Source organism: Sturnus vulgaris, chromosome 21, assembly GCF_052056855.1.
Source record: "Sturnus vulgaris isolate bStuVul1 chromosome 21, bStuVul1.hap1, whole genome shotgun sequence".
NCBI lineage: Eukaryota > Metazoa > Chordata > Aves > Passeriformes > Sturnidae > Sturnus > Sturnus vulgaris.
The window spans coordinates 9,650,134-9,674,386 of record NC_142263.1 but is presented as its reverse complement, the minus strand read 5'-3'; the positions used below and the strand labels follow the sequence as shown (position 1 = coordinate 9,674,386).

The 24,253-nt window shown below is 46.9% G+C and overlaps 1 protein-coding gene across 3 annotated transcripts in view; it reads right to left on the bottom strand.

Annotated features, from left to right (window-relative positions):
- AUTS2 (activator of transcription and developmental regulator AUTS2) overlaps window positions 1-24,253 on the bottom strand; it is a 764,728-nt gene that overhangs the window by 64,561 nt on the left and 675,914 nt on the right. For all 3 annotated transcript variants that reach the window (XM_088177102.1, XM_014881474.2, XM_088177103.1), the window contains exon 6: window positions 4,556-4,604. In XM_088177102.1, coding sequence (XP_088033228.1) covers window positions 4,556-4,604 — 49 coding nt within the window. The remainder of the gene's footprint in view (window positions 1-4,555; window positions 4,605-24,253) is intronic.

Below are 24,253 nucleotides of genomic sequence, written 5' to 3'. Positions count from 1 at the left end.
ACGCCACTGTCAGGGTGTCACTTGTGGGGGTCACATCAGAACTGCCACAAAACCAGAGAGCTGGGATGATCCAGCAGTCCCTGAGGTTTGCTGGCCTGGGGCCGGTTCCCTGAAGTGCTGGGGCTGTTCCAGGGCTCCAAGAGGCATTTCAGTGAGAAGAGGCAGCAGGGAGCAGCCACCCCAAAAACTGCAAGCGAGGCAGAGAACACAGCCCAAGTGAGTGAGGATGTTCTGTGGATTCCTCCAGACCCTGGAAAGGAGGGAGGGAGGGAGCCCCAGCCCCGTCCTCTGGCACACTGACCACGTTAACACTGCACACGTGGAGTACTGGATCCACTTACATCCAACTTGAGATGCCTGGGGATGGTTTATTCAAGAGTGAGAGCACCTCTCCACAGCCAAGGATCTCCTGTGAAGGGATCAGCAGGGAAGGAATTGCCAGCTTTAACTCCCTGCTTGTTTACAGAAACAGATGTTGTAGAGGATCCTCAAGAAATGCTTCACCACAGAAGCCAAGGGGAGAAACAACAACAGCCTGTTTTTTTTCTAGGGCAGGATATTGCTGTAGAACTGCCTAAAAAGCCAGGGCTTGATCTGACTGGTATTTCAGCCACCAGTGAAGCCTCCTAACCCAGATGCCTTGATCTACCTCCAGCTGAGAGTATAAATATTTCCCTGACAGCTGGTGGTGCCACGCAGCAGAAGGATTCATAAAGTTTACATGAACATCCTGTAAACAATTTGAACATAAAAAGCTCTAACAGCCCAATTGTGCTTCTGATCAAAGGCAAACTTCAATATACAGCACAAATGAAAACTTCACCACTTTGGGACTTATTTCTCCCTTCAGGAAAAGCTGTTTTCCAAGGGTATGTAGGAGGGAGTTAACATAAATGAACCACACAGTCGTAGTAGGAGCTGCCTGCTCTGCAGCTTCAGATGTGTGTATTTAAATTATTGAGAGATAATGGAATTTAATTATGCTGAGAAGTCATGTTACAAAAATTCATGAACAAACCCTGTACTTTTGCTGGGATTAATGGTGCTGAGGTGAAACTCTCAGAGGGTGTGGGGCAGTTCTGTTCCTTCAGTGACACACAGACTACAGGCAGCAATCCCAACTGGAAGGGCAGGAACAAGGGAGAGCGGGAGCTGCAGGGGGGGATGCTCTCCTCTGCCAGCTCTTCTCCAACTCATTTATTCAGACACTGACAGCTCCTTTGTCAAGCATCACCAAAGACCCAGACCCTTGGGTGCTCACCTCCCAGCAGAGCCACCTGGATTCCCAAGGGAACCACTTTCCTGGGTAATTTCAGCATTGCAAGGTGATCCTGCCAGAGCCAAGGAATGCAGGGCTCTGATTCACAACCAGGGACCACTCATTCAGTGGCAGCTACAGGAACCCCTGCTCTGGGGACCAAACTCCATCCCTCCCAAATTCCCAGCCCTGCTGCAGACACACTGAGTGCTGAGGACCTCTGGGAGTGGTGGCAGCACAGAGGTGGTGGGGGATTCCCACTGCCCTTTCCATCACTCGGCTCTGACATGAGCCCCAGCCCTGAGGGACCCCAACACCCACTGGCTGCCCCAAAAGCTCACAGGACCCTTCTGGATTCAGTTATGCACCTTTCCATTCAGCTCCAAGGGCAGCCAAGTCCTAAATGGGAGCTGAGAGACTTCTCCTCAAGGGGTTTTATCATCTCTCCTAGAGAGAGTTGGGGGGGATTTAATTTGGCTCTGGATTTTTAAAATTCTTAGTGTTTCTGAGGAAGGGACTGTTCCACATTACACATCCACACTAATCTATCACTCCTTGAGCCTGAGCCCATCTTAAGCCATGAAGTCCACAACAAAATGATAGAAGGGGGGCAAAATGTATATATGAGATGTAAAATGCTTTAGGATTTGTATCTGCTCTGTAAATACATTACTTCTGTAATTTCTGCTACTTCAGTTATGAATAATACTAAAAAAAAAAAAAAAAAATAAGGCAAGAAAAGCCCAAGCAGTGTGTGAGACACAGGTGGCTGTGGGACATCCAAGAGGAGTGGCCATGGACACAGAGGGCTGGACACTGTCAGCCTGCCCAGCCCTCCCAGCCTGGAAGCTTGGAAGGTTTCATCACGATTTACCCAATGCAAATCTGACCTTTCTTACGAGTGACTTTTATTGCTTTTGGCAAAAGCAGCCGTGGACAGCACAGTGGGGAAGAGCTGGCTTGGAAGCGAACAGGCTGAGCTGTGGAGAGGGAACTTGAACTCGGAATTTATCAAACTGACAGCCCCCGGGCACTCGGAGCTCCCCAGGGCAGGAGCAGCCCCCCCAGCCCCGGCAGAGAGCCCAGCACCTGCCTGCCAGCAATTACTGACATTATCTCCAAACAGGGGAGCTTTTCTGAGCTTCTTTTCCTGATATTTTGTAGTCTGAATGCTAATCCCTTTGACAAAACTGTCCCCTATGCTTTTTCCGTTCTCTTTCCGCTTAATCTCTTTCTCCCAGTGGAAAAAAGAAAAAAAGAGGGTAAGGAAAAAAAAAAAAAAGAAAATACCAGCCAGCCTGGTTTGGCCGCACCTGGATTTGCATTGATTCCTCCCTTGTCATTCATGTTACCAACAGGAATTAGCATATGGCTTTAAGGGGAAACTCAGGAGGAGAAAAGAAAGATGCCATTTTGATGGAAATAAGGGGCAAAGGAATAATCTACCATCAACTAAAAAGCTTATTTGTGTACGGTTTCCCAAGCAAAGCTTCGAAAAGCCCATGTTGATTTTAGGCTACACAAAGAAACCCTAATCCTTTCAAGGGAACTAAATCACCAAAGAAAAGTACCTCGAAGAAAAGGCTCCCTGTCAAGCATGGGTATTCACATCCAAAGGGATGCCACGAATCAAGCTCCGTAAGTAAACAGCAATAAGAATGTGGGAAATGTGTTTGAGTCAAAAAAGAAAACCAAAGGAAGAGGAAGAGGGGCCTACTCTTCATCAGTCACCTCCCGGGGAGGAGAGGAGCCCTCACCCTGGTTACAGGCCTGCACCAGGAATGTGGATTCACCCAGGCTTCTCCTGCCCTGGCCCAGCCCCAAGAAAGGGCTGCTCAAATGCCAAAGCTTTTTACAGCAAATTAGCAAAATAAAGATGCAGTCACATGTAGTTTGGGGGCCTGGGGTCACCCCAGACAAGCAGCTCTTCCCTTCTAATGGCTGTGCCACCTATTCTCAGCCTCCGGAGAGGCCTGGGGAACCTGTAAATGCCATTAATCACAAAGGATAAATCAGCTTGCCAAGTGAGATAACCTGGTTAGACCACAGAAATAATCCAGACTGTACTTTCAGAGGATGCTAATACATGAAAAACAGGACTATGGATCCGTAATGCAATTAAATCCAGGTATAATTCAATATGCAGCAGAAGCCTTCAGAAGCAGCAGCGGATCAGCATGGGAATCCCAAAGGTAACGGGGTCACATTCTGTCCCCAGTTAAACCAGCACAGCTTCGTGGAATTAAAAGGCACAGAGAAACACTGGAATGACTCAGTGGAGTAACAAACCAAACCCGGGGAGCAGCACACAGAGCAAATACTGAGCAAATCCACACCTGGCCAACAAAACACACCTGAATTTCAAACGAGTCAAATCTGCCTCTTCTAATGCAAACTGACTTGAGTGTTCCAAACCCCATCAGATAAAACTCTGGGTTTACAGCTCACCCTTCTCCAGGCACTTCCCATATGCTGCCAGAGAGAAGCAGGACACTGGGGTAAAAACCAGATGCCTTTTCAAGCCTTTGAATTGTACTCGTTTGTGCAACTCATGCCTGGAGCTGCTCCCTCCACCCTCCTTGCAAAAACACCAACCAGGCCAAAAATGAGAATTACACCCAAAGGATCCCCAAAGCCTCTCTGACAAGGGCACTCCAGGCCCAGCTCTGCACACAGGAGCAGCTCACGGGCGCTGATTTAGGGCGAGCTCTCCCTTAATGTACTGTTATATCATTAGCTGCTCTGTCTTTGGATTGCTGTTTGGAAGAAATTAATGGGATACTGAATATTTAAATGTGGCCCTCTCTATCATTTATTAACTCTACAGAAAGCACACAGCACAGTAAGCCATGGTTTATGACTATTATCCTGTGAATACTAAACGTTGGCTGGTTATTACTGTCAGCAGTGCAAATTGGCTATTCATAATTCCACGTCTATCATGGAGCTGATGAGTAACAATCAAGTTAAAACATTTTGAAAACTCTTACAGTTATTTAAATGAGCTTAAATTAAAGCCATTTGTAAAATAAACTATTCCCTAATATTGTTATTTAAATTAATTCTGACCTGGCAGGCAATGCATTATTTAAAGCCTATATTTTATATTAAGCAAAGCAATTACCAAGCATACAGAACACGTCTGATACCCAGAGAAACATAAAAAGCACTAACAAGCTGATTGCGACATTTCTGCAAGACAAGTTACATTTCATCTCCCATTGAAATTGCCATGAAAAGAAACGTGTGGGGAAAAAAGGAAAATAAATCTGTTTGGGATGTGGATTGCAGCCTTACCTTTATTTGTGACAGCGTTGAACAGTTTCTCAGAGCTGGCATCAGATGCCTGTAAGACCAATAAAAAAAGAAAAAAAGAAGTTACATTTTGTAGCAGTGATAGATTTCCAAAGGCACGGCGGTGTATTTATGCACAGGCAGAGGTGTGTATATTTTAGGGAAACAAATCAGGAGACAAAACCAGGGGCGCTGAGAGCAGCAGCTCCGGAGGCCGTGTCCATGAGGTGGTGCTGTTTGGCTGTGCTTCACCGCCCTGCAGTGCAGATATTTCTTTGGAAAGATTCTATTTCATAAAGAAATGGGGTTTTTCTTCAACATTAGCTTCCCGGACACTGTATCTTTGTACTGCCATTATCCAATACATTCCGACATTGATTCTGCGATGGAGAAGAGCCATGATTTCGAACCAGACAGCCCGGTCTCAGGAATTTCCAGAACTGCAGATTTCTTAATTAATTTTTAAAGTATTTTTTGGGATCCCTGCTGTGTGAACATTCGATTTTTACCACCTTCAAAGCAGCGTTGATAACTTACGTTAGTAATTTCATAAACTGCTGTTGCAAACTCTTCGAAAAATAAAGAGCATGTCAGTATTTAGGATCAGTGTGTATTTCCACGTCAGCTTTGCCTTCCTCAGAATAACTGATTCTCGACACCTCGCTGTATAAACTAATAAACCTTTTCTTTTTCATCAAGCCACCTTTATCCATGGAGGTTTTCCCCCTTAATATCGTGTTAGTAGCTTGTCTATTCCTGCTGTTTGTATGTCAGGGTGCCAGCTCAGCCCTACACCCATATAAAAAGCTTTATTTCAGTTTCACACAAAACCACTGATCTCCTCTTTTCAGAAATTCCAAGGCACAAAACCAGGCAGGGAAGGAACACTGAAAATGTTCATTTTGCAAACACCCCGAGCCCAAAAGCGCCAAAGCCTCAGTTTTCTGCCAGCTGTGTGCTGCTGTGCTTGGGCAGACACACACAAAACACACAGGGCTCAAACTTCTCCCACCTCTGCACCCACAAAAAGCACAGATCTGTTCAATTCTGAACCCAGCACCACTGACAAGCAGGCTGCTCTTGGAAAATACAGGGAAAACATGCTCAGGAACAGAACACCACGAACAGGGTTAAAATGCAACACTTAAGAAAGATTTTCATATTTCCCTAGAAACTGTTTTCTTGATGGATTCAGGAAAAAAAATTGAAAATACTGTTTGGAAAGCGGGCTGTGGAGACTTTTTGTTAATGGAAAGGAATTTCTTAATTCAAAACCAGATAAAAATCACCAGACAATCAACATATATGTTCGCTATCTCGACTGCACTAAAAACTTGGATGTGAAACTCCCAATAAATGAATAGACACAGCTCAGACTGTGCATCACCGTGTAGGAATACAGTGAAAAAATGTGTTTGCCCTCAAATTAGTCACAGAAAAGATTTCTATGATTAATTATTAAAACAGATTTATTCTTTTTCAGACTTCCAGACAAAATTTACTAGATTACTGCTGGCTTATTTGAAAGCCGAGCTGGTGCATTTCATCTCAATTAAATACCTTGTAAACACTGGATTTATTACCCAATGATGGATTTATTATTCAGTGACGACTTTCTCTAAATTAATGAAAATATGTGAATAATGCACAAATTGAAGAGATCAGGAAGGCCATGTGCTTTGAAGAGCAGCCCAGTATTAGTCCAACAAGAGGCTCAATGCTTTCCTACCACCGCAAATCATCCTGCTTAAAAATAACCTTTCCCAGTGAATTTCAGCTGTTGTCTTCTCAACTGGAGCTTTTCTCTGAAGCCAGAACTCTCTGAACCAGTCCTTCTTTTTAGAAAGAAAATCCAATATTAAAAACCAAACAAACTTCTTACAGTCTCAGCTATTACTTTATTTTACTGTTTCAGAACAAAACAGCACAGGGAAGCTCCATGTTTCCTATTTGCTTGATTTTTCCAAGCACTACAAAGAGAAAAACATCTTTTTAAGAAGTTCGCTCTAATGCCAAGTATAAACCAAGAGATTGTTTTTTAAGCCATGGTTTTTCAGGTGCAATCTTTTCCTGTGCTATGGCGTACCCCAGTCACAAACAGTGCTGTGACACCTGGAAGTGGCACACCTCGAACAAAACGCAGCCTGCTCGAGGACTGCTCCGGAGCAACCGGGCAGATGATTATCCATGTAACATACATCTCCAAAATGAATTGTTTTACAAAGACAAAGCTCGTCCAAGAGCAAAGCTCATTTTGCTTTACTGACCACCCACAACCAAATGGAAGAGCAACTTGAAATAACCACACTGCCTGCTTTACCAGAAAATAACCCAAACCCAAACCCTGGCTGGAACGGTGAGACGAACTTGGCCCGACTGTTTCCTTACTCAAAAATTGGGTTTAAATACAAAATAGCAATTAGGGTTATGTACCGGTGATACAGAGGCGAACACAATCTCTGCCAGCAGACACACAGTGTATCAATTTCATGCAACTATTATGTTTCCATAGCTCGGCGGACACACCACACAACAACACTAAAGGAACAAAAAGCCCAACTGATTCAAAAACCCGCAACAACTCAGCGCTACCCCAGAAGGATGAAATTCAGTGCCTGTGCAGCGCTGACTCAAACCCCGCTCCGTACTGACAGCAATCGGCGCAGACAACAAAGTGCCTTTATGTGCACGGTGGGTGCGATGTGGCCGAACCTGGATGTTCCAGCGGCGGAGAAGAGCTCGGCTCTCCCTTCCCTTCACCAGCCAAGTGCAACTCTCTCTTCGCTCCCCTCCAGCCCGACCTTCCCAGGTCTTACTGGAGCCGCTGATGAGCACCGTGACATTTGGGGACAGCACCGGGTAATCCGGGGTGCTCTGCCCGAGGAGCTCCCTCGGTTTCTCCTGCACGGAGCCGGAGCTGGTGACACACAGTTCCCTTCCTCGCACTTTGGCCGTTTTCCCTTATAAATCCCCTTGTTACCAAGCGCAGCTTAATCCTTTTCACCGCGAAATGAAACAACTCAGCAATCCCTGGGCTTAAAGAAAAAAAAAAAAAAACAACAAACCACACAGAAAAAAAATGACCCAAAGAGTATTCTTCCCTCACCAAGGAATGTGCTGCCGTTCAAGGGGATGTATGACTACAATATTTCCTGTCCAGACAGCGCAGCCTGACTCACAGCTGGCACGGCACGGCACGGCCCCGCCGCGGCACTTGAAGCGGCCCCGCACCTGCCCGCGGAGCCAGAGCGGCCCCGCCGCCCCCTCCGCCCCGGCCCGTCCCGGGCTGCCCGGGCCCGGCGGCCGCTCCCTCCCCCGCGGGGCCCGCCCCGCTCGTTACCTGCAGTCCGGGGGCTCCGCGGGGCGGCCGGCCCGCGGCTCATGGCGGTGCGGGAGGGACGGGCGAGTGCGGCAACTCCGATCCAGCGCGGCTCTTCTCAGCGTCCCGCGGCCAAACCCCAACTAATCCTCCGCGGGGAACCGACTCCGCGGGCCGGGCGCGCGGGCCGCCGGGCGGGCATCCTTCCCGGGCCGCCGACCCCTTCCCCGCTCCCGCAAGATGGATCCCGGGAGGAGCGAGCGGAGCGCGGCGTGCGGGGAGCGCGGCGGGCACGGAGCGGGCGCTACAGGAGCGGCAGCAGGACAAAGAAAACCATGTGCGGCGGCGGCGGCCGGGGACAGCGGCGGCACCTCCGGGTGCGGGGCGGTGCGGGGCGGTGCGGTCGCGGCGCCTCCTCCCTCCCTCCGCGGTTCCAGCGCCGGCGGCTGCGCGTCCCTTCCTTCGGGCGGCTTTTTGGGTTCTCTTCCGCTGTTTGCCGGGGTGTTTGGGGGGCTGATTGTTTTTGTTTTGGTTAAAAAGTCATGCCCGTCCTCTCCCGAGCCAAAGCGGGCTCCCGCCGGGCGCCGTCCCTCCCGTCGCGGCAGCGCTCAGGTGAATTCCATGGGGGAGAGGCAGCGGCCCGGCCCCGGCTCCTCCGGCCCCGCCGAAACAGCCTCGCTAAGCCTGTAATCCCCGGGGGGCGGCCGATCCGCTGCGCTGCGCTCCGCCCGGCCCGGCTGCAGGCGCCGGCCGGACCCCTCTCGCCGCCCGGCTCGCTCCGCACTGCGCGGCGCTCCCGGAGCCGCCGCCGCCGCCCGCCGGCTCCGCCCTCCGCCGGCCCCGCCCCGCGCTCCGCCGGGGTCCCCGCGCCGGGGGCGGCCCGGCCGGGCGGGGGAGGCTCGGCGGGACCGCGCTCCCCTCCGCCAGCCGCCGGCCCGGAGCAGCCCGCGGAGCTGCGCGGAGCCTCCGGCAGCGGCTCCTCCGTGCGGTGCGAGGGACCCGCGGAGCTGGACTGTCCCCGCTGCCCCGGGATGGCGGCACTCGCACACGAGCATCAGTCGCGAAAGCTTCACAAACATCACTCTCTAGAGCTCCGCGGGAGGAAGACATGATCGAAAACATCCTATTGCATTTAGCAATTTTTTGGTTTTAACAGAAATTTAGTTTTCTTTTTCTTTTTTAAAGTGGGAAAAACCAGTGTCCCCAGCTGCAGGCAGGGTGGCCTGCCAGGGACCCCGGCTGCTCCCTGAGCTGTGGTTTCTCTCGGAGCCCCCTGTGCAGAAATTTATTTGCCTGACTACTTCCTGAACATTATTGTCAACGGGCAGTGGATTTCCCACTCGCTGTAGGTTTTCCTTAAGCGCAGCACACCATTAGTAATGGCCACCGCGGAAAATAAATGCACAGATACGTGATGGTATAAATGATTATTCACTGAAGCGCAGCACTCGGAGCCAAATGATGTTTCCTGGGAAGATGAGAGGCAGTTATGCACATTGGCACAGTAGCTCCATACGGTGAGATGTTTCCTGGGAAAGGGATAGGTGCTAAGAGGGGATTTACAGGCTTGCGAGACCGTGCCCAGGGAGTGTTTTCAAGATTTCAAACCTGGAAATGGGTTTCAAACACATACCGGGCTAGGAGTGCTAATGGAATTAAACTCCCGTGTGTTCCACTCGAATTTGAGCTAAATCCTCAGGAACAGGGCTGACAAGTCCTATTCACCCCAACTCCTGTGGCAGAGCTCAGCCTGGAGGAGGTGATTCTCCTAAGGAAAAATGGGAACTATCTATGCCAGCCAGAAATCAAATGCAGAGCAAGAGCTGTGTGCACCTGCTCGTCCTTACCTGAGCTGAGATTACAGTTATGTGCCCAAAATCCCATGACAGCTTGGAAAGACGCATGTCTGTCCTGGCCAGCTCCAGGACATGGGATGATGAGGGACTGGCCCTTCTCCTGGCCCCAGGGCACCGAGGTGGCTCTGAACTCTCCCCCAGCAGGGATGGGGTGCAGTGGCTCTGTTGGCTTTGCCCAGAGCAAATCCCATAGCATGTGAGGAGAAAGGGGAATCATGATCTTACTGTCCACACAAGCACAAGTGCCACAATTAAGAAAGAATGCCTACCAATTACCCATGTAGAACTACACGATTTTATGCAAGTATTTCCCCTTCGGTCCTAATTCCATTACCATATGATCCATTTAAGAATCCATTTACGTTTTTCCCTTCAGTGGCTTCTCCAAGATTCTTATCGGAGGTGCAGTCCCACTGACTGGTGGTTCCTGCTGGGAAAGTGGGGTGGGAAGATGTACAAAGAACAATAATGCTACACAGGAGATGAACACACCCCACACAGCTCCAGGGTCAGACATGGCCACAGACACCACAGTGTGGGAATGCTTTGGTGAAACTGGACAAGTGGTCTCCACTGGAAAATTAAAGAATTGTGGCCAACCTCAGATCTTGGTATGGCAATGGAAATGAGTTCTCCAGGACTGTCCAGAGGAGTTGGTTGTTCTCACATTTCCACACCATAACTGAGCATGGATTTTGGCTGTTAAACTTTCACAGGTTTTTACATCTAATAAATACGTATTTGCATCTAATACATATATACTGCAAAGATAATCCTGTGCTGTCAGAGAGGTGGTTTTCATCTCCTCTTAGAAACCCAGCAGAAATGGCTTCAACTCCAATCTCTGGAATCAAGAGCAGGCAGTGGCCAAAAGACACTGCAGCCCATTGGCCATGGATGTTACTTGAGTGCAGATTCCAGTCCCCACCAAAAACAAACTGATCAAGGCATAAAGCTGGCAGAGTGTTCTCTGCACAATCACAGCACTTGGGGACTCCATGGAACAATGGTGAGACTGTACCTGGACGAAGAATGAAATGCACAGTACCAAGGTGTGGCAGCTCACGGATTCTATGAGCACCTTGGTCAAGACTTTCCACATCCTGATATGGTAAGAACGGATCTAATTAAAGCCTAGGTTCCTCACAAGACTTTAATTTGATACATTTAGCCTGGATTAAATGACAAGCTTGTCTGTACTGGATTTTTCCAATGTTAACCACATGCCACACCTGAAATCTCAGCTCACACAGAATCAGAAATGCATTTACCTGCTCATCTCCCTGGGGCTGTGAGGGTTTATTGGCAGGGCTCTGGGCCTCATTATCTTCATTATTCGTGCCTTAGAGATAAATCAAGGACCTCTGTTTTCCTGCTACAAAATTACACATGGACAGAATGCGTTGTGCAATTCTGAATGAGAATTTGGAGTTCAGAAATTCACTCAAAGCCAAATTAAATCAAAGGGACCCCTCCTCCCCACACTGATTTGAATGCCTTTGGATCAAGCTTCCCCCTCTCCTGACAGCAATACTTTCCTCTGCTTTAGGTTATGCCTGGATAGGTTTTTGAAACCTTCTGTCTCTTATCTATGTGGGACCTTGCCAGAATTTTTTTCATCTGTCTGTGGTCTCTGTCAGTGTCGACATTTGTTTCTGCCACAACAACAGCCAAATGAAGTGCATTGAACTTGGATCAAAAGTAATTTCAAGATCTTTCACTCTCTGGAAGAGGTTTTCAGATCCAAGTATTTTATTAAAATGACCTAAAGCTGCCCAGACAGCAGGCAGGGAAGCAGACATTCGTTTCCAAGTCATAGAGTAATTCCAAAGAAGAATTATCCATCTCTGGCACAAGAAGCAAACGAATATTGAAATTACAGCAGATTATATTGGATTAAATTATTTATGGCAAACCTCACCTCACCTGGAAGGTTCTGCAGCTTTTTTTCCTGGCAACATGAAAAGTGGATATTCCAATTCTTTGGTATTCTGTCAAAGCCTGGAAACATTTATGTTTCCATTAAGTTGCTAACCTTCCCAGAAGACACCGTGGTATCTGACTTTGGAGCGTGATTACGGTGCCTTATAAAGCCCTCCATAATGCTTTGAAAACATACAAGAGTTTGTCTATTACTGGATAAGAGATGCAGGATCCTTTCCCCAAGAAAAGAATTTATGGAGCTATCAGCAGAGTTTTAAGGCAGTGAACAGCAAGCCACGACATAATGTCCCAAGCAGAAGGTATTTAAACTCCAGCACTTAGAGAGGTGCAGGAAAAGGACCTGCTCTCCAGGGTGATGTTAACAACAGCAAAATCACCACTGGTGTGGCTGTAAAAAGGTCATGAGGGATGCCAGGAAAAGGAACTGGTGGTGAGGGTGGGTTCTGCTGGATTTGGGAGGATATCTGGGAGTGCATGACAGCAATGGTCCCTCAGTGTCCCCTCCAGCAGGGACAGGGCACTGGGGAAAGGGGGACACCATCAGCAAATGCCCCTTTCTGAGGGGAACAGAGCTCTGGATGTGGAACATCCCCGAGTAAATCTCTGTGGAAGTAACGCTTTTCATTTGACAAAGCAGAAAACTTCTGCAGGAACATATTAATGACAGTGCAACTTTTTTATTATTTTTATTTTTCTGCAGCATTTGCAAAACTAAACCCCTTTGTAATCCCTTCTTTTATGCAGAACAGATTGCAGTTTTAAGCAGAGGCCCATAAACTGCAGGTTCAAAGAAACCTGAAACTGAATTAGCATAAAAGCTGGAATTCTCATTTAGAGGAACAGCAAGGCAACCACTCTGCAGGCAGTTTTATGATTAGGGTTTCAAATGGAAACAAAGATAAAAACTGGGGCTCAGGGAACAATAGGGCTGCTCTCTCTTCCCTATCCTTACAGCTTGGCCCTATAAAATACTAAGTGGTCTCCACTGCTTCCGAGGACAGAATTTAGCCCAGATTTGCACACCTGGGGAGGGTGGATAATCTTCTGAACCGAGTCACTGTACCAAAGACAAATCCTAACTGTCCTACGTGTGTGAAGCCATTTCTCCCCCAGGCTTCTCCAAACAATGCGAAATCCTTCAGCTGAACACCACAGTTATCTTCCCTTAACCACCACGAAGAGTGAGAATCCTGGCTGTAACTTTTCCATCAGAAAATGTCTGTATTTTATCTCTTCCCCTAAAACCCTTCCTGGGGTTTGAATTCCGAGTTACTAAAGACCCACAGAGCACTGCTTGGATGGATGTAGCTCCTGGAGACCTTGCTGGGCTCTGAGCTGCCATCCACCCTGCAGTCTAACCAGGAACATAAGATCCTATCACTGGGTAAGAGGATAAAATATAAATTCTTCCCCATCCACCAGCACTTCTGTTGTGCACTTCATAAATGCACCACTTTCAAGCTGTGGCCATTATCCTCTCCTAATTTCTGCCTGCTAGCACGTTCTGCAACTGAAGAAGTATTTCAAATTAATTTGTCTGTCAATATCTGGGTACTGAATCACCTAATAAGAGAAATATTTTTCATTCTCTTCTTCTCAGTCAGAAGAAAAGACTTTCTTATCACCAAATAAAGCATCCATTATTGCTTGCTGTAATCCCATTCTGTCGTCCAGGTCATTTTTAGTCCAGAAAGTGCTGAATCAGCACCATAAACCAATCAAGTAATTTCTTTCATTTTCTAACATTCAAGCAAAATAATGAAAATCACATCTCATTTGATGAGAAGAATATACGACAGAAATCCCTCTTCCAAGGATAATTTTCAAAGAGGTATGCCAAGGCAAGAAATACTGTTGCAAAAACATAGCTAATGTAGGGGCTCTTCTGCTGAACAGATAAATTCCATTTTTGACTGTCAGCTCATATTTAGAAAGTAGATTATGAACAATAAATCTGTACCTTATCCAGCTTCTAAACCATGCAAAGACATTAACTTGGCAAAAGAATGACCATTACTTTGATGAATGAAACATTCACCTAAAATATTCATGTACAAGATGATAATATCCAATGGATAACCAAAAAAACACCCACCCCACTGCAGATTTAAATAACTGAGATGCATATGAGAGAAACCGAATCACACACATAAGAGGAGTTATTATGGCACTGTTACGAGAACCAACAAATGAAAAAAAAAGGCTTGATAAATATTTTCCATAACAAAACACAATTGGTTTCAGTGGGATACAGCTCTGTTTCTCATTAGTTATCCTTCACTTGTCAGACAAGTTCCATATTTCACCGAAACCCGCTGAGTATTCTTTCTAGTTTGCTGGGGAAAGTGGCTATACATTTAGCACGTTCCCTTTATGCTGTGTGTTTTCACAGGTCTTTCTTTAAAACACACTGTACATGCTTTTGCTTCTTTCCCCCAGGATAGTGGGTTTCGACATCCAAGAGGAGTTTAAAAGCAGGTAACAAGTCATCACTTTTGAAGCTGCAGAGCAGCTGAAGAGGTGCAATAGCCCCAGCAGCCATTATCAGTGCCTGCCAGGGTGCCACGCTATCAAGTTATATGATAAAGCACTCAGCTGACACCAGAAAAATAATCATTCTCTCTCTCCTGCACCACCCCCTTTTTCACAAGGAGGCTTTTTACACTCATTAAATGCAACCTTATCTCTGAAAGACTGCAATCCTCAGCAAATGACAAGTGTGCCTAATCTCATTTTCTGACAAGCGATTCTGACAGCACCTTCCTTTTGATTTCTAAGACACGTAGCTAGACATATATTAATCTGTCAGTCATCGCCCCTAGGAAGGATGGAAAAAAAAAAGAGAGACAGAGATGAACATTTGTGAATGTGAAGGGAACAAGGCAAGAAAGGACTAAGGGTCCTTTTCTGGCTATTTTAAGCAACTCAGCTGTGTTTCTCCACTCCTCCCACCCCAATATGGGACCCGAGTCACTCCTGTGCAGCAGAGCCCTCAACCTACCTGTCTGCAGAGGTTGCTAATGTGCATTTTATTTCAGGAATGAGTGTGGCCCAGCAGCTGTGGACTAGCAGCCAGCTGTGGGTGTATTTTCAGGTTTTCCCTGGTGTTGAAGGCAGTTGGGCTCTCATTTCATTTCTCTGCGCCTCAACTTTCAGCATTGCATAAAACCCAAGTGTTATTGTCGCCATGGCACATATTTTAGTTACAGACATGGGACTTCCCAGTGCTGGTACTATAAAATGTTAAGCCTTAATTCCAAATTTACAGTTTATGAAGTGTTCTGCAATAACACTTTTTCTGCAGCAAGAAATGCTTTGTCATTGCAGGCAGTGAAGCCTCACCTGGCTTTGGTCGCTGGCCTGGCTGGCACATGTTGGCAGCTACAGGCAAAGACAGGTGGGATAAAAGCATCAAGATTGAAAGCATCAAATTGGTGTCAGATCTTAACAACTTCGTATGAATGCTCAAGGTGCTGTAAAATGAAAGCATTTAATACAATCTCACAGCCTGGCAAGGTGCAAACTGGAGAGGCTGAGCAACACCAACTCCAGGTGCACTTGGAGGCCAGGAAAAGGGAGGATTTCCAAGAACTCCTGGATAGAATATGAGAAGATGCATTTAAAACCTGAGGCATTATAGGGCCTTGACAATGAGTGTGAATCGGGGCAGATTCATGTGGATTTGACATTCAGCAAGTGTGCAAAATACAGAGCCTTTGTGCAGGATGTGTGATGTGCTAAGGGGGAAGGCTTTACTGGAAGAGGGTAGATTTAGATAGGAAATTAGGAAGAAATTCTTCCCTGTGAAGGTGGTGAGGGGCTGAATGGATGTCTAGAAAAGCTGTGGCTGTCCCTGGATCCCTGGAAGTGCCCAAGGCCACGCTGGACAGGGCTTGGAGCAATCTGGAACAGTGGAAGGTGTCTCTCCCCACGGTAGGAATGGGCTTTAAGGTCTCGTCCAACCCAAACCATTCTGGGATTCTCTGATAAACACTGGTAAGCACAGGGCTGTAAGGTGGAAGGAGGCAGACCTACGGGTAGGTATAAAAGTGCAAATAAGTGAGATTCTACAAGTGGGACCCAAAGGAAGAAAGTGATTAAGTGAGGTGGGAGGCAGTGTTCTTTATCTCACACAGACCTATTAGTTCTGCTCCTCATAAACATGCCTTCTCCCTCTTAGAATGTGAATCATATTCATATTTCTACCCACCAAATGCTAAATTAGCGTAAATTATACAGATTCACCATCTAACATTTGCTCCCTGACCTGCCTGCACTCGCAGAGAGCCTCCCCAGCTGGCAGCACATTCCCTTGCCTGGGGACACCCCAGTGCCACAGCCCCAGCCTGGCCCAGATGGGATCCCTCAACTGAGAGCTCCTTTCCGCCTCCCTTCCCTTCCTCTGTGTTATATTAACAGGAGAGACTTTATTGTTCATAATGGGAAAAGAAAAAAAAAAAAAAAAAAAAAAAAAAAAAAAAGAAATGAAAGCAAAGTACAAAGGGGCTCCAATGCAATGCTTTAAAGCATTGCCATTTTCATAGTAATATAGTCATTAAGTACTTGTTTGATGGTGCAAAAAAGTAGGCCAAGATCTTTGCTAATACATTTAATTAATCAATACCTGCACTAGAAGATGGGAACAATTAAAGTTTTCCTCCTCACTCAGACAAAGCAGCAGAAAGCTTGTGATCTACTTAAGGAGCTCGTCACTCAATGGGAAGATGAAAAGACTTCTTTAGTTTTACTTAAGAGCTGAAATCATGTTAATACTCGAGTGTTTAGGATCTGGCTCTCAGAAAGGCAGTAAATGAGCAGTGGGAGGAAAGCTGCCTGCTGTCACCGAGTCCCCGGCCTCCTGTTTCCACCCTGATGTCATCATAATGGGGAAAATCACAAATATATGCTGGAGTTCATTGAGGCTGAAAATAACACCAGGGATATTTCCTTGCAGAACACTTTGATAGCTGGGTCTGGCAGATACACCCATCTACTGCTGATGAGCCTTAGAAGGGTGAATGTAAACCTGACCCTGCACAGTTTAAGATTTCTGCTGGGTTTTTATTAAAAAAGGATTTTCTGGTTGCATCTCAGCTTTGGGATGTAGAAAAGAAGGTGTAGGAAGAAAAAGTCACCTCCTCTGGGGAAAAGTGATGGCAGGAACCCGGGCAGTTCCCTGTGCAAACCTCTGGCTCAGGGAAGGAGACACTTCTCGTTTCACAACAAGGGCTGCTGATATGGGCATCAAGTAAGAGAAAATTGCCTAAAATCAGCCCAAAATGCAGCTGTCCTCAGGGGACCCCAGCTCTGCCCCTGCAGCAGGGGCCATTATCACCTGAGGGATATCTCTATTCCACCTCTCAGGAAACACACCTTGACCATCATCCTGGGGGTCCACAGGCTACTGGTGTGTTGGCACATTCCCCTGCACCAGCTCACTGCACCGTTTGGAAAAGCTTTTGACAGGAGTCTCATGGCAGGAGAACAGCACAGGCAGAGGGGAGAAGAGGGACCCTGCAGCCCAAGAGGCAGGACAATCACCAGCAGACAGAGAATATGGCTGCTTCCCACTCCCCAGAGGAGGAACATCAATCAAGACCAGTGCAGGTTGTGCCAAAAACTGAAGGCTGCCCAGTTGCCTCCCCTGCTTGGTCCTCTGGTGAGAGCAGAACCCCATCCAGGACCTCACAGCTTCCTGCTGTGGAACCAATGGGTCCATCACACACAGGTGCTGGCCTTACCAAGTGAGGGAAAGCACAGGCACAGTGCTGTGTTGAAAACAAATTATTTCTTCATATAATCATTAGTAGGAATATAAATGCAAATGACCTTATAATTTGTATTGTGAGAACTATCAAGCTAATGCTGCAGCTGAAGGAGAAAATTCCTCCCTGGTCATCTCTGGAGATGACTCAGGCCATAGAGCTGATCTCTTGTAAACTGGCTGCCTAGCTGAACTCAGTATTAAGCCCACCAGGCACTTTGCTGTTTCTAACCCCCATGTAAGAATGATGCAAGAGCCTCACTTACACTTCTGCCAAGGCTCCCAATTCTTCTGTGTATCCTCACCTGGGATTGCAGGAGTCTGCACTCAAAGCTCTCTGCAAGGCCACCACACTCACAACAAAAAAGGCAACAACAAAATAAGCAGATTGATTCTGCCCTAGTCCAATCTCCACAAATCCAAATCTCTCCAAAAGTCCTGGTCAAAAGTCCTTGGAAAATAAAATACTTCTACACAATTTTCAGTAAGAAACAATTTTCACTAGCTCACCAAACGCTATTTTTCTTTCATTTAAGATTCTAACAAAACCTAACTTCTTTGTCTCTCAAGCTTCCTTGATCTCCTTCACTTTTAGCTGTCGCAAAAAGTCAATTGGCTGTTCCTCTCTGCTTGATAAAGACAAGCCAACTGGTCTGATGTATCTTTAATGAGGAGGTAGGTAAAACACAATCCAACAAGGTGCTGAACATTTTGACCCTAAGCTAGCAATGCACTTAAATATCTGCTCAACTTTTAACAAAAAGAAGTCCTTTTGAAGCTAATGGGGCTGCTATGGCATTCAGACTTCAGCACCATTGTATAAATTTGGCTGGATTAGGGACAGAGCCTTTGCAAGGCTCAGTTACTGAGAGAGCAAAACCAGCCACAAACACACAGGTAACAGCTGAGTCACAGGTAAATTGGGGAGTCTCTCTCTCAGTAATTAACGAGTCAGCCGTGTAATTACGGTTGCACATAACACAGTGCTGTTGTTACTGTGTTAGCAGGAGCAGGCAGGGCTGTTCCTGTTCTAGTGTAACGTTCCATCAATGGGATGGAACACCTGAAGGATCTGCAGGGATGAAGGCTTGGCCTGTGCTTCAAAATCAGTGTTCAACCCTACAAGAAGGAAGGGACAAATACAAAATAAACAAATCCAAAAGAATGATGAGGAGATCATGAAGAGGAAGTGAAACAGTAAAGATGATACCAAAGTTGAGCTATTGTTGCTGAGGTTCAGTTAATCAACTGATCTATATCCAGCCTGGATTATTCCAGGCATTACTGGAGGAGGTGTGCTTTGAGAATCTAATAAAATACACAAGAGATGTGATAAAACTTCAACCTGCTTTGGTAATACAGTGATGTTCTACTCTGCACACACCTGAAGAAAGGCTGCCAGATCTCATTGCCATTACTTATTAATCTATTTGTTCCTATAAAAATCCCCCTTCTTTTTCAGGAGTTTACTTTTTCTAAAGTGGAACTGATTTAAGGTAAGAAAAAAGCTGCAGCATATCAAAAAGTCAATGGGAAAACATGTAAGGAGATAATGTTTAACTGGGAAGGAAGAGTTATTTTAGAAATATTTTATACCATTTAAAAAGCACTGAGAACTATTTTTATGCCTCTTCCTGAGAAATAAAAGTCATAGTTATGAGTCCAGGTGTACATATTTCAATAGAAAAGTGAGGCTGCATAAAAATCTCTTTAAAAAGTAGCTCAAGTAGATTCTTCATGAGTAAAACACTGGCAACCTGAATTTTAGTATCATTCTCAGCATTTCAGTGGAGCATTTTGTTCATCTGTAAAGTGCTACAGAAAACAGAGCATAGATCACTCCTACTTAGCCCTGTGCCATCTTAGCTCCAGCAGCTGCCCTGGGGCTGTGCTGTCCATCACTGGGGCTGGGACATGGGGCTGGCCAACTTAGTGCTTCCAGCTCTGTCAAATTTATACAATGTGCCTCACGCTTGGGGTTATGGCCATTTATTTTGGGAGTTTCAGCTGATCTGTAACTCGCTGCTGTGCAAACAACAAAAAATAAGATGTTCACCATTCCAGGTTCTGTCTATACAGTATTACATAATACGAGAATTAAGTATTTTTCCTTAGCAGCATGTTGCAACATTATGGTGTGAGCCTCTTTGTATCACCCAGGACAGAGACAGAGAAGAAGGTTATAAAAAGCTGCCTGAGCTGGTTTTATTTTAAGAGGCCTTCAGACCAAAGGCCTCGTCTCCGCCTTGGGCCTGGCAGGGAGGCTCCGAGAAGTCACCGGGGCTCCCTATTAAAATACTGTTAGCACAGACAAGAGTTTTGGTCTTCTTTTTAGTTCAAACGTCGTCTGGGAGAGACAAAGAAACAAAGTGCTTGGGTCAGTGGAAATTTCTGACAAAGACTTTTCTTCCTGGCACACACAGGGACAACCCCACCAACTGTGTGGGGTTTGTCCCCCCCGAATGACAAGGCAAAGGTCCTGATTAAAGCCCTCGGAGCGGGGACACAAAAGATGGCCCAGGACTTCAAAGCCAGCACACTGCTGGCCAGCGGGGAGGTCCCTTTCTTCCCCTCTCTCTCCTTTTAACTTCAGCTCCTGCTGGCTGTGGAGGGGCTTCTAATTGCATTTCACAGGGCCTGAACAAAACGTGGTCTTGTCTTCCACACAGCAGCGACCCCGGAGGACGTGGAGATGATGTGAGGCTTCAGAGCAGGAACAAAAAAGAGATTCATCATGTCAGCAAGCCGTGCAGAGGCAGTGCTGAGGCTTCTGCAAGATCATTTGCATGATGCCACGTTTCTGGAGGTGAACAGGCAGTGGTTTTCACACAAGTGGAGTGGCCGGCCCCCTCCGGGCTTTGAATGCGGGGCGTCTCAAACACACCGGGATTTGGGCCAGGGTTTGACCTGAGCTGCAGCACCAGGGGAAAGCCAGACACTGCTGAGGGAGGTGCCCTGGACAGCAGAGCAGAAATCTCCTTTGTGCTGGAGAGGAGAAACCTCTGCCCACTGATCCAGGCCTGCAGGTGGAGACTGGCTTTGGCAAACTGGCATCTTGATCAAATGGTACCCAGGCTGATTTAAGCAGCCTACTTAAAATTTTTCCAGTGAGTCTAGAGCTATGGAAGAGAAGGTCTGGCTGAAGCCAGGTAGATTTGTTGGAAGTACAGGAAAGTGGTTTCAGGGGATGTGGGATGAGAAGAAAGCCTCAGGCCAGGTGTTCCACAGGCAATGTCAGGCCAGCCAGAGATGGGGAATGATTTAAATCAATCACGGAAGGACACTGGAACCCAGCACTTGGCCACCTTTTACCTTCCAAAAAACCCAAAACACTAAAAAAGGTCTGGAGTAGTATGGACGAACAAAACACCATATCATCCCAAAATAACACAAGTCAACAAAGTGCTATCCCTTTAATGTCTGATAGTCCCTCTTTTCCGCTTCCCTAATGAGATTGGCTTTCTCATTCTTTTCCTTTTGCATCCAAATTTCAATCTGCAGTGAATTTTCCACATTACAGGATGAACCATATATCTATTTGCCCACATTGCACAGCACTAGACCCAACACAATACATCCAAATCCCAAGAAGTAGAGTTTATCCCGTGTTCCCTGTGCTGATGCTACTGGAAGCTGGCACCGCCGGGCCCAAGCTCTCTCTGTGGATGCTCAGGAAGAGAATTAGACCTGGAATGAGGTTAGTTAGTCACTGCTGATTTATCATGCATTTGAGATTTGGATTAACAAACCATTCATTCCCCAGTTCTTGTGTGCAGGCCCATGTTTCCAACAGGAGCAGGATTTTTTATTTATTTACTAACTGACAATAGTGGAAAGCCTCATATTCACATCCGAATTATAATAAATGCATTATAAATGAGTAAGTAGGAAACAGTAAGGAAATGATGTTTTACTTTTAAATGCTAATTATGGAGCCCTGGTGCAGTTAATGTGTAGGGTGTTCTGTCAATTTTTAATGTTTATGCCAAGTGTAGTCTTCAATTTAACATGAGCTTTTAATCCTTTGAGTACTAAATTGCCTTTTAATGCTTGCAGCACAACATTGTGTTTGCACAAAGTCAGGACTGAAAAATGAATTTACTACAAGATATGTGCATGTATGAAGGGGGGAGGAAGTACAAAGGACAAGATTTTTTTTTTTAATGATGTTGTTGGAACTATACAAGAGGAAGAAACTGCTTTCAGGATGTACCTGGCAATTCTTTGCAGTGGCAAGAGGCTGCTGCTGAATTAGTATCTCTGTTGAAGCATTTTCAGAGAGCTCTTTCAGACTCCAACAATTTATCCAAAAACTACACCAAAAATTTATGGTTTGCACCCACAAACCAAACTTGGAGGAAAACATGATGGAAGGAATTACCATAGAGAGGAACCTGCATAGTCAGTAGGACAAAAGCACCTATGAAGAGAGGAAGTTTTCAGCAACAGAATTGTAAGGAGTAAGGTTGTTCTGGAAAAGAGAAATTGTACTTTTCTGCGTTGGCTGGTTTGGTTTTGCCTTTTCAGCTGGTGTGCCATAGCAGGCCTCAGGCAGCTCCCAGCTCTCAGGGAGCTCCAATCAGCAGCATGGCTATGGAACAAGATGCTCATCCCAGCCCAACACAGCTTCTCCTTCACACTCTGCCCCCAGAAACCTCAGCACAGCCAGACTGGGAGAAATGGCCCAGGAGCCACTCTGGGGAGGGTCCATCTCCACAGCCAACAGGACAGCTCCAGCCCCTGCACACTCCCAGGGTTTCCTTGCCAGGGGAGTGTGTCCTCACCTGCTCCCACAGCAGCACTGCTGGGATTTGGGGAACTGCACAGAGCCCAGCCCCACCTGCCCCCAGCACTGCTCTCACTGCCCCTCCCTGCATGGAGGGAGTTAGAGCAGCTTGTGAGGCTAATCCCTGTTTATCTCCTTGGTGAACAGACTTTTTAAAATGACACTGTTCGCATGCTTAAAGCTACAAATTTGACTTTCCTTGACAGCAGCCATCTCAGGAATCCCAATGAGGTTTATTTTTGGCAGTGGAGCCTTCACAGACTAAGCTTTGCTGCGTGTACAGCTCCCAGCGTGCCACTGCAGCTCTGCAGAGGAGCAGAACTGAGGACCTGAGGATTTGGTATATCCCAGTGATGTACCCTCAGCTTTGCTACTAGCTTAGACCCACAGGGCTAAATCTAATTAATTAAAAACTCTCTTTTTTTTTTTTCTCTTCCCCTGCATTTCCGCCATCCCTAAGATTTTGGAAGGTTGGAAGGCACCTTAAAACTCATCCCATGGTCAGGGACACCTTCCACTGTCCCAGGCCGCTCCAAGCCCTGTCCAACCTGGCCTTGGGCACTGCCAGGGATCCAGGGGCAGCCACAGCTGCTCTGGGCACCCTGTGCCAGGGCCTGCCCACCCACCCATGGAACAATTTCTTCCTAATATCCTATTCAAACCTCTCCTTCTTCTGTTTAAAGCCATTCCACTTTGTCCTGTCACTACAAAAAGTCTCTCTCTAGCTTTCCTGTAGGCTGCAGGTATTTGAAAATATTTTTCCTTCTCCCTCATCCTAGCTTCCCACGTGTGCTAACACACAGTTTATGCTGCCCACTCCAATAATTTGGTGTTCTGGGAAGAAGTATCTCTTTGCTTAGACCATCAGAGGGAACAGCAGTCAGGAAGAGCCAGAAATACAAACAGGGTCAATTGTTTTATGATTAAATGATAAATTTTTAAAACGTGACTGAAAAGGGAAACTTAGCCAATGAAAAGTAGAGTTTGATCTAATGAATTACCACAGGTAGACAGGTAATGTTTAAGCATTACTTTTGCAAAAAAGGGCAGTTGAAATTAATCTACAGGCCTTGTGCTAGAAACTCACATGTTGAATTTGAGCACAGAAAGTCTTGCACATAAACCAGGCAAAACAGGATCACAGAATCATTAAAACTGGAAAGGACCATCAAGATGATCAAGTCTAACCTCTGACATGTCCATTAAACCACATCACAAACTGCTACATCTACTTGTTTTCTGGATACTTCCAGGGATGGTGACTTCACCATCACCCTGGGCAGCTGTTCCAGGGGCTGACTACCCTTTCTGTGAAGAAATTTTCCCAATATCCAACCTAAACTTCCCTTGGTACAACCTGTGGCCATTTCCTCTCCTGTTCCTGTTCCCTGGAGCACAGCCCGACCCCCCCGGCTGTCCCCTCCTGTCAGGGAGTTGTGCAGAGCCACAAGGGCCCCCCTGAGCCTCCTTTTCTCCAGGCTGAGCCCCTTCCCAGCTCCCTCAGCCTCTCCTGGGGCTCCAGACCCTTCCCAGCTCTGTTCCCTTCCCTGGACACGCTCCAGCCCTCAGGGTCTGTCCTGTCCTGAGGGACCCAGGACTGACCCCAGGACTGGAAGTGCCCCAGCAGTGCCAGCACAGGGGACAGTCCCTGCCCTGCTCCAGCTGCCAGAGTGGCTGGTACAGGCCAGGGCCCACTGGCCTTTGGCCACTCATTGCACTGAGCACCTGGATCAGTGCTGGCGGAACACAGACCCAAACTAAAGCAGGCTCAGGGGGCCTGAGGTGCCTGGCACTGCCATCACCCCACAGCAAACCAAACCTCCCTGTCCCTTGAGACCTTCCCCTCCTGTTCACACTACGTGTGCTCAGTTCCCCCTGTGTGGCAACCTGTCCTCCCAGTGGGGTGTGACACTGTCACCTCCTGTGTCCCACAGCTGCTGCTGCCAGCAAGGGTGACTGGCACTGTTGAGACCCTGGCACTGGTGAGACCCTGGCACTGGTGAGACCCTGGCACTGGGGACACCCTGGCACT